The 9,764-nt window shown below is 41.2% G+C and overlaps 1 protein-coding gene across 1 annotated transcript in view; it reads left to right on the forward strand.

The window, feature by feature from the left end:
- Rbm22 (RNA binding motif protein 22) overlaps window positions 1-6,592 on the forward strand; it is a 10,254-nt gene extending 3,662 nt beyond the window's left edge. The window contains exons 5-11 of the mRNA XM_010627192.3: window positions 783-883; window positions 1,003-1,175; window positions 2,296-2,496; window positions 3,433-3,597; window positions 4,314-4,402; window positions 4,674-4,805; window positions 5,738-6,592. Coding sequence (XP_010625494.1) covers window positions 783-883; window positions 1,003-1,175; window positions 2,296-2,496; window positions 3,433-3,597; window positions 4,314-4,402; window positions 4,674-4,805; window positions 5,738-5,868 — 992 coding nt within the window. The 3' untranslated portion in view covers window positions 5,869-6,592. The remainder of the gene's footprint in view (window positions 1-782; window positions 884-1,002; window positions 1,176-2,295; window positions 2,497-3,432; window positions 3,598-4,313; window positions 4,403-4,673; window positions 4,806-5,737) is intronic.
- Window positions 6,593-9,764: the final 3,172 nt, after the last annotated feature.

The following is a 9,764-nucleotide window of genomic DNA, read 5'->3' on the forward strand; positions in this document are numbered from 1 at the left end:
TGCCTCAGCCTCCCGAGTGATGGGATTACGGGTGTGTGCCACCGCGCCTGGCACGCCTTGGACTTTTGTCTCAACTGTGTTGTTTTTTTGTTTTGGTTTGGGTTTTTTGAGACAGGGTGTCACTATATAGTTTAGGCTGGTTTGGATCTTGTAGAGCCAAGGTTGGCCTAAAACTCAGAGCAGTCCTGCCTCAGCCTCTCAGGTGCTGGGATTTCAGGCGTGTGCTACCACTCTCACCTTCAGCTGTTTTGTTAGGACCAAAATATATTACAGATTTTTTTGAGAAAAGCAATTTACCAACGAGAAATTTCTATATAGTAAAATTAAAGGAAAAAGAGTGTATATATGTTAAGTTTAGAAAGTTACTGTACTTATCAGATTATTATTATTTATATGTTTGTTAAGGAGAATTCTGGTCCTAAAGTACAGTGGTCTTTATGTGACTGACTAGCCACAGGATCTCTAGGAGCAGGCTAGAAACTACTTTTATATTTATTTTAAATAAGTTGTGTTATGGTTAAAGCTAGATACATTATTAATTCACAGGTCAAATCTGACTTTCACAATAGCTCAGGTTGGATAATTTCTTAGAGTGCTATGTAGCAGTCTTGGTCTGATAGCACTGGAGAGTTTGGATAAAGATGTAATAAATTCTTTGGTAACAAGTAGGAAAGAGAAAAGAAGGGTGCTGTTGTACTCTTGTGTGTGGATCTGATCTGGATGTGTCTTTGCATGTGAACATCTGAGTTTTCCCTCCTTTTTTTTTTTTTTTTTTGCACTAGGCCTGCCCATCCAGGTTCGTGATGCGGGACTGTCTTTTAAAGATGACATGCCAAAATCAGATGTCAATAAAGAGTACTACACACAGAATATGGAGAGAGAAGTATGCTGCCAGTTGGTTTTGCCTTGTTTTGTGTTATGCTTAAGGTGCTGGGGATTAAACCTAGGTCTTACGTAGTTATGTATCTGATGAACTGACTATAAATTTGTCATCCTGTGTAGATTTCTAACTCTGATGGAACACGGCCAGTTGGCATGCTGGGAAAAGCCACATCCACCAGTGACATGCTGCTTAAACTGGCCCGAACCACTCCCTACTACAAAAGGAATCGACCCCACATTTGCTCCTTCTGGGTGAAAGGAGAGTGTAAGAGAGGAGAGGAGTGTCCATACAGGCAAGAGCTGGGCCACAGTTTCAGTGTTTGCTTCCAAATAGTATTAGTCATCCAAAAAAATGGAACATGTTAGCTTAAACTATTTGTGACTTAAAATCCAAGGCTTATGCAATTAGTATACTGTTTCATGTCATAGGACAATTAAGTTTATAAGTTTGATTAAATTGAAGTTTTTACTTGTGACTGCATCATAGGAAACTAAGTTGCCATGCCAGGTAATTAGGTTGCTGATCCTAAAAGTTTCTGCCTGAAAAGTTAGTTCTCACTATCTTACATATAGCCTGAATCTCAACATTTAGTTGAAGTCAAAGTAAGACCAGACTTTTGGTGGGGTGGGAGGAGTGTTTTTTTTTTTTTGAGACAGGGTCTCGCTATGTAGCCCAGGCTGACCTTGAACTCAGTGGGTAACCCAGGCTGGCTTTGAACTCACAGAGATCCTCCTGCTTCAGCCTCCTGAGTGCTGGGATTACAAGCGTGTGCCACCATGCCCAGCTCTAAAACCAGGCTTCTAAAAATTGTATGTTTCAGTCCAGACTGCCAGACATCTGAATTTGAAGTTCTTAACTTGGTTTTGGTAACCCCACCTGACAAAAAAATAGTATATGCCCTTTGGGGAGTGGGGGTATATCTAGAGCTTTAGTCAGATTCTCAGTGTAATGTAAGATTTCAGTTACATTCAATAACAACATGTAATCCTATTACTCAAGAGACTGAGGTAGGAGGATCACCACAAGTTCAAGGCCAGCCTGGGCTACATAGTGAATTCAAGGCCAGCCTAAACTACATAGTGAGACCCTGTCTCAAGGGGAGAAAAAAAAGCAAAGAGCCATTGACTCAGAGAGGGGTAACCTTTTGTTAGGGCTGGATCATACAGGAAGTATTTCTTTATTAGTCAAGTTGCAGCCTATTAATAGCTGTTTAAATAGACTTGGGGCAGCAGGGAATTCTGTGATACAGTCAGTCCCTTAGTATTAGCTCTGTTTTTGATAATTATGGTCTGGCATGGTTTCTCGTTCAAAGAACATTTCAGGATATGTATTTGGGATTTCCTCTGTAGCTACTGTTGTTGATAACATTTTTCCCCTTTGTTTCATCTTGGTGCATTGTTATTTCTTTACAGACATGAGAAGCCCACTGACCCAGATGACCCCCTTGCTGATCAGAATATTAAAGACCGGTATTATGGAATCAATGACCCTGTAGCAGATAAGCTTCTAAAGCGGGCTTCAACGATGCCTCGTCTAGACCCCCCAGAGGATAAGACTATCACCACGCTCTATGTCGGTGGTCTGGGGGATACCATTACTGAGACAGATCTCAGGTGTGTGGGTATAATTTTAAGAGCTCTTTTTGCTTTCAACTGCCTTGGAATACTTTCTTTGCAAAACTAAAGGCAAGCATGGTATTTCCATATAAAGTACATTTTTCTTCAGTTGCTCTGTAGTTATTATCCTGCTAACTCAAATGTTCACAGAATTGTCCTAATGCCAGAATAGTACTGTTAATCAAGCATGCTTACGCATCTTTGCATATGGTAATAATTACGTGGTACCTAATGGCCGATTAGACTTTTTGAAGGCTGGCCTACATCCAAGTGTGGTTAATTATGTAGAGGAGGGAGAGCTTTGTGATTTCAAAACGCTTAGGTGTAAATTGTTGGCTTTTTAAAAAGAGACTGATATTTGATGTTTATATTATTTTTGGCTTGGATTATGCTTGGCTAGAAGAAACATCTGGGCAGATAGTCATGAAAATTGCCTCTTCCGAAGAGAAAGTCGAAAGAAACCCCCCATAAGTTTATAATCTGCCTTTGGTAGACTGTCTCCATTAAATGATGCCTAAGTAAGCTAGGCAATCCCTGGGAGTCCTCCAAAGATTAAATATTTTATTCCTTTCCACATCTCTTTGAAATTTTTTCTTTCAAGCTGAAATATTTTTAAGCATTCTTGGCTCATGGGTCATAAGAACTAGTTTGCCATGGCCATATTTAGGGCTCAGTGTCCTTAAGGAACCTATTAGAGCCCCTTCCTGCCATGGGAAAACACCTGAGATGTATCTTTATTCTTTCCACTTCCCTGTCAGCGGTACCTACATTAGGGCAAGACATGGAGGGAAAGAGCTGTAAATAGTTCGGCACATAGCCAGGGGGCCCATCTGCCTTAGAGATAAAAGTTAGAGGAAAAGTTCATCATCTATTTTCTGTCTCCAGGGCATGTCTGTGTTATAAACCCACCTTTGTCTGCCCGTGTCCCTCCAGAAATCATTTCTACCAGTTTGGAGAGATCCGGACAATCACTGTTGTACAGAGGCAACAGTGTGCTTTCATCCAGTTTGCCACAAGGCAGGCTGCAGAAGTGGCTGCTGAGAAGTCCTTTAATAAGTTGATTGTCAATGGCCGCAGACTAAACGTGAAATGGGGAAGGTAAGAATAAGGCTGTCTTAAAATATCTTCATAAAAGATTTTTTAAGAAACTTATTTTCTAGAGATGAGTGAGCTGTTGGTAAACAGGCTTAACTCAACAGGCTGTTTAGGAAGCTGTTTTATAAAGCATTCTCTGACATTTGATTCCTGTGGATGTTCAGAAGCCTATTTTGGAAATGTATTCAGGGTTTTGCTATAATAATCTACCCCTCTGAAGAGAGATTCATGTTTTTTTGACCCAGCTATTACAGGCCAGTTACAATGCCAGAATATGAAAGGTGCATTTGAGGGTTTACAGTGGAACTAGACCTAGATTCTGTCCTCAGAGGCTGATTGTCTGGGGGAGAACATAAAACAGAATGTCTATTTTTAAGTTTGAAAATGATGATTGCTTAAGAGAGATACATTGCGTAAGAGACACACAGGTAAAATGCCCTCGATTTTAAGTTTAAGAGGGAACATGTTTTCGAGCTTGGAACTGGGTAGGAGCTGGCCAATAGCCTCAGCTCCCTTTATGAAGCCCTCCTGACATGCTAAGCACTGCTACATACATAAATGTTGCCTCTTCTAGTATTTATAATAGTCCTCGCAAATTTTGAATCCGGCAAGAGGGCAGGGAGTGAAGGAGCCCCATTTGGTGGAGGAATACGACAAGGAAGGGTGTGAGTTGAGGTAGAACAAAGCGTGGATGTCTCGTGTGCTTGTGTGTCCCCTAGATCCCAGGCAGCTAGGGGAAAAGAAAAAGAGAAGGATGGAACCACAGACTCTGGGATCAAGCTAGAGCCCGTTCCAGGACTGCCAGGAGGTGAGTACAGACTTCTGCTGGCCTCGGGAGCTGTCTGTCCTGATGGTTCTGCTAGAAGAGACCCAAGTGTGGCCCCTGCTGCAGCTGGGTTCTCCCTGCAGGCCCGCTGAGGCCGTGGTGGTGAGCCTGTGGGGCACATGCCACAGCAGGCTGTTTCTTAGTCAACGAAAGCTCTTAACGGGTCCACCATCACTGCTGTGAGGATTTAAAGGTGGCACAAATGGTACTGCCAATTGTCTTTTCTTCTAAGTGTTGACTGTTTTCTCCCTAGCTCTTCCTCCTCCTCCTGCAGCAGAAGAAGAAGCCTCCGCCAACTACTTCAACCTGCCCCCAAGCGGTCCTCCCGCAGTGGTGAACATTGCCCTGCCACCGCCCCCTGGAATTGCCCCCCCACCGCCCCCAGGTAAATAACTGCCTTATTCCTTCCTGGACCAGTGGAGTCCTTGTGAAAGTCCTGCATTTCACGATGTGGAGAGCAACTACATCCTTTGCGTTTGCCCTGTGGAAACATACAAGTAAAGCTGTGAGGTTGAAATTCATGACATTTCATTTTTTTTCCCAGTCTTCCAAAGGGAAGAAACCCAGCAGTTTTCCGAAGAGCTGAGTATGAGAATGAGCAGGGTAGGAGCACTGGATTACAGGGCTCTGCCCTCAGTTTGTTCCCTGTCCTAAACTAAAACCTAAATGATGCCCTAGAGCACTGTTACTCAGCCCGTGGGCGCTGGGCAGGAGTCATTTCAGTGTTTATTACTTGTCCACAAGTGCGGCGCGTGTGCCAGGCAGGATATGAATCTCTGAACCACTTTCTTCATTAGAAAGTCTTAAGTGCTTGATTGCATAATTGAGTTACAGTTTGGCGCACGCTTGTTATCTTGTCAGTGGCCGGTTATAAATAGTTGGAGGACCTGTTCTTTACAGCTTTGCTCTAGAGAATGTCAGTGGCAGAGAATGGCCTCAGGTAATCCCAGGGGGAGAGCTAAACACCCTCCATTCTCCTGTGAAGCCCGAAGGTAATGTTGACAGGTCTCACCGTACACCTAGTCTCTTCCTTGTTTCCCACATCCCGATCGAATCCTGCCTGGTAGGATCTGGTATGTTTAATACACAGCACCTGCTCGGATGGTGTCTTTGTAGATGTGTTGAGTCCTGTGGAGTTCTTTGGACTAAAAGGAAAGATTTCAAAACCCAGAAATATACAGGTAGATTCTCCTAAGCAAATCCTGTGACCTGACTTGATTTATGTGTAGGTGATCTTGATTTTTCATAAGATTGGGGGGTTTGAAAGGTTGCCAAGGGAACGTCGAGCCTAACAGATTTGTTCTGTCCCATGTGCAGGTTTTGGACCCCACATGTTCCATCCAATGGGACCACCCCCTCCTTTCATGAGGGCTCCAGGACCAATTCACTATCCTTCTCAGGATCCTCAACGGATGGGAGCTCACGCCGGAAAACACAGCAGCCCCTAGCACATTATCACTACTCCGGAGCTCTGTGGAAGATAGGGCGCTTTAAAATCCCAGTACACGAATACTGGAATAAACACGATTTTCCTCCATTTGTAGTTTCCACGGTAGCTGAATGTTTTCAGATACGGACAATTGGAAAATGACAGCCATGCTTCCTTACACGTACCCCAGGATCACTGGACCTCACTCAGATGAGCTGCCATGAACACAGCTGGTGACTGCAATAACACTGCTAAGAAACCTAATGCCTGTTTCTCTTAATCTGCACAGGGACAAGCAGATGAGTCAGTTGGGTTGTCCAACAGTTACCACCCCAATTCTATGTTCATTTTGTATCTTTTTATGTGAGGGGCAAAATAGACCTGTGGTTTTAAAAAATCCTTTTGACCATTTTTATGACTATTGAGTATTTTCTTTTTTATCATCTAAAAAAATTTAGTACTAATCATTGTAGTGGCATAAGTGATTTAATGATTTAACTCTTGAAGTCACACCCTCAAACAAGCAGAAACCAACACCCAGCACATCCCAGTTTTTCTTTCTGTTCCTTTTTCTCAAGTATTACAGGAATCTGATAGTTTTACTTTTTTCCACTACCAAAAAAAGGACAAAAGTAAAAATTACTTTTTATTCCTATCAGATGAAATACAGACTTTATGGAGCTGTGTATCATTGAAGAAACCCGGTGTCTGGGAAAGCTTCCTATAAAACACAATAACAAACTGAAAAAAAAAGCTTTGGAGTGTGTTTGAATGGAAGACTTGTGACCTACGCCTGGAACTCCAGTCTTCAGCATTCGCCTTTGTGTGTCTTCGGCGTCTCGATGAAATCCCCTGCCTCTGGGCAGAGGAATATTTGGTCTTAGACTGTTTGGATATAACTGAACTGTAGATGTAAGGAAAATTTGATGTGTTGTATTGTTTTTAAATAATTAAAACGGGTCAGTTTTCCAAAAAATGGTTTGCTCACTTCTAGATTTCTGTTTTCTTTATCTTTTGGCAGCTGAATTTCAGCTCAGTGGACATTAGAAATAAGTTACATACAAGTGAATTTAAAATCTTGCTTTAGACTATCGTATCCATTCCATGATGATCAAAAGGTCCACGCATCTTTAGTACCTGTGTCAAAAGTTGATGGTGAGACCGAGGTAAGAATACAGAAGAATGCACTTAGCACAGAGCCTGGCGTGTGGTTGATAAATGGGGCTTTAGAAGTCTGTCTCAGACACGTGTGCCTGCTTTTGTTAACAGTGAGCAGTCTACACCTGTGTGTGATACCTCCCACCTCTCCGTTCTCCCCTCCCTATGTACAACAGTTTTGTTTCCATGTTTTCCTTCTGTTTTCACTTTTTCTTGTCTTATCCTTTCCTCCCTTGTTCCTCCTCTTCCCACTTGAACATTTTCTTCCCATTTCCATTTTAGTCCTTTTTTTCCACTTTTGGCTTCTCATACCAGAGAAACATTTAAACGTGTGTCCTGTTTATTTCATTTAAGTTATGGTCTCATCCATTTAGTTATAAATGTCTGAAACTCGTCCTTATGGCAGAATGGTACTCCATCGTATAAAAAACCCACCTCTTTATCCATTTATTGGCCGGTGGGCATTTGGGCTGTTTCTAAGATTTAGCTATTAAAAACTGTGCCACTGTAAACATGGGTGAGCATAGATCACTGTTTTAATTCAGAAAGATACCAAGAGGGGAAACAGCTGGATCAAATGGAACCTCTAGTTTTAGTTCTTCAAGGAATCTCCACACTGGTTTGCGCAGTGGTTGCACCAGTCTGCACTCAAACCAACAGTGGGTTCTAGAAGGGTTCCTTTCTCCCCGCAACCCCTCCAGCATTTGTTGGTTGATTTCTTGATAGCCATTTTTTCTGGAGTGAGATGGAATCTCAGAGTTGCTTTAATTTGCATTGATCAAATGACCCAGGATGTTGAACATTTATTTATTTGCTGTTTCTACTTCCTCTGAGAAGTGTCTGTTCATTTCAGATGCCCATTTTTGGATCAGGTCTTTAAATTTGGAGGTCTGATAGTTTTTAGTTCTTTATATAGATAGTAGCACTGTTTGATGAATAACTGGTAAAAAAAAAGTTTCCCACACTGTGGGTTGTCTCTTCACTCTGTTAGTGGTTTCTCTTACTGTGCAGAAGCTTTTTAATAAGATGAGGTCCCAGTTGTTGATTCTTTGTGACAGTTCCTGTGCTACTGAGGTTTTGTTCATAAAGTCTTTTCCTACACCAGTGTCTTTGAGTCCTGCCTATTCTATCTTCCAACAGATTTAGTGTCTCTGTTCTAATATTTAAATATTTTAGCCATTTTAGTCTTAGGTTAGTGCATGGTGAAAAACAGAGGTCTCGTTTCAATTGCTGGCGTGTGAAAAGCCAGTTTTTCCAGCACTGTTTAATAAAGGGTCTACCAGTGAAGGTGTCTGGCTCCTTTGTCAAAGTTAAGATGGCTGGAGTAGTTTCTGCATCTTCTAATCTGTTCCACTGAACCTTGGGTCTATTTGTTTTGTTTTGTTTTTGTTAGTATTATGCTGTTTTAAACACAGTAGCCTTGTAGCATAATTTAGTGGGATTGTGATGCCCCTGCCTTGCCTTTCTTGCCCAGAATTGCCTTTGCTATTTATTCTAGGTCTCTTCTGGTTCCAAATAAGTTTTAGGATTATTTTTTTCTAATTCTGCAAAATATGATGGTGGGATTTTGATTGGGATTGCATTGAATCTGTATAACAATTTTGAAAGTGTGGCCATTTTTCACTATATTGGTTCTTCTTACCCAAGAATAAGGGCTATCTTTCCATTTTCTGATATCCCCTTTGGTCTCCTTTTTCAGAGTACTGTAGTTTTCAATGTAGAGGTCTTTTACTTCTTCGTTACATTGATTGCTAGATATTTCATTTGAGGGGGGAGATGCTGTTGTAAAAGGTATTGTTTCCCTAATTTCTCAGTAAGTTTGTTATTTGTGTATATGAATGCTACTTATTTTTAAATGTTGACTTTGTATCCAGCTATGCTACTGAATTTGGTTATTAAATCTGTACACCTCTTGGTGGAGCTTTTGGGGTCTTCTCTGTAGAGTATCATATCATCTGCAAATAATGATAATTTAACTTCTTCCTTTCCTGTCCTTCCTTTTCTTTCTCTTGTCTAATTGCTGTGGCTAATTCTGTTTGCAGAACTATATTGAATAAGAGTGGTGACAGTGAACTTCCTTGTCTTTTTCCTGATTTTTAGAGTGGAAGCTTTCAGTTTTTGTCCATTTAGTATGATGTTGGCTGTGGGTTTGTCATAGATGGTTTTTATCAGATTGAGATAAAGACCATTTATACCAATTTTCTGTAGGCTTTTTTTAAAATCACGAATGGAGGTTGGACCTTATCAAGTGCTTTTTCTGCATCTATTGAGAGGATCGTATGGTTTTTGTCCTTGTCTCTATTAATACAGTTAAATTACATTTATCGATTTGAATATGTTGAACCATCCCTGCATCCCTGGGATGAATCCTACTTGGCCAGGGTGTGTAATCTCCTTGGTGATTTGCTGCATTCTGTTTGCTAGTATCTTACTGAGGATTTTGGTATCTATGTTCATTAGGAGATTGGCCTGTAGTTCCCTTTTTTGGTTGGATCTTTCTCTGGTTTTTGTATCCGGGTAATGCTTGCTTCCAGGAATGAAATTTGGAGTACTGCTTTCCTTTCAATCGCACTGAAGAGTTTAGAAGGAGTGGCATTAGGTCTTCTCTAAATTTGTTGTAGAATTCAGCAGTGAATCTGACAGGGCCTTGGCTTTTCTTTGTAGGTAAGTTTTTAATACATAATCATTTTCATTGGCTGATACGGGCTTATGTAGAATCTTACATCTTCTTGATTCAATGTTGGTAATTCATGTGTA

Source organism: Fukomys damarensis, unplaced genomic scaffold (genome assembly GCF_012274545.1).
Source record: "Fukomys damarensis isolate Sample0158 unplaced genomic scaffold, DMR_v1.0_HiC HiC_scaffold_3, whole genome shotgun sequence".
Lineage (NCBI taxonomy): Eukaryota > Metazoa > Chordata > Mammalia > Rodentia > Bathyergidae > Fukomys > Fukomys damarensis.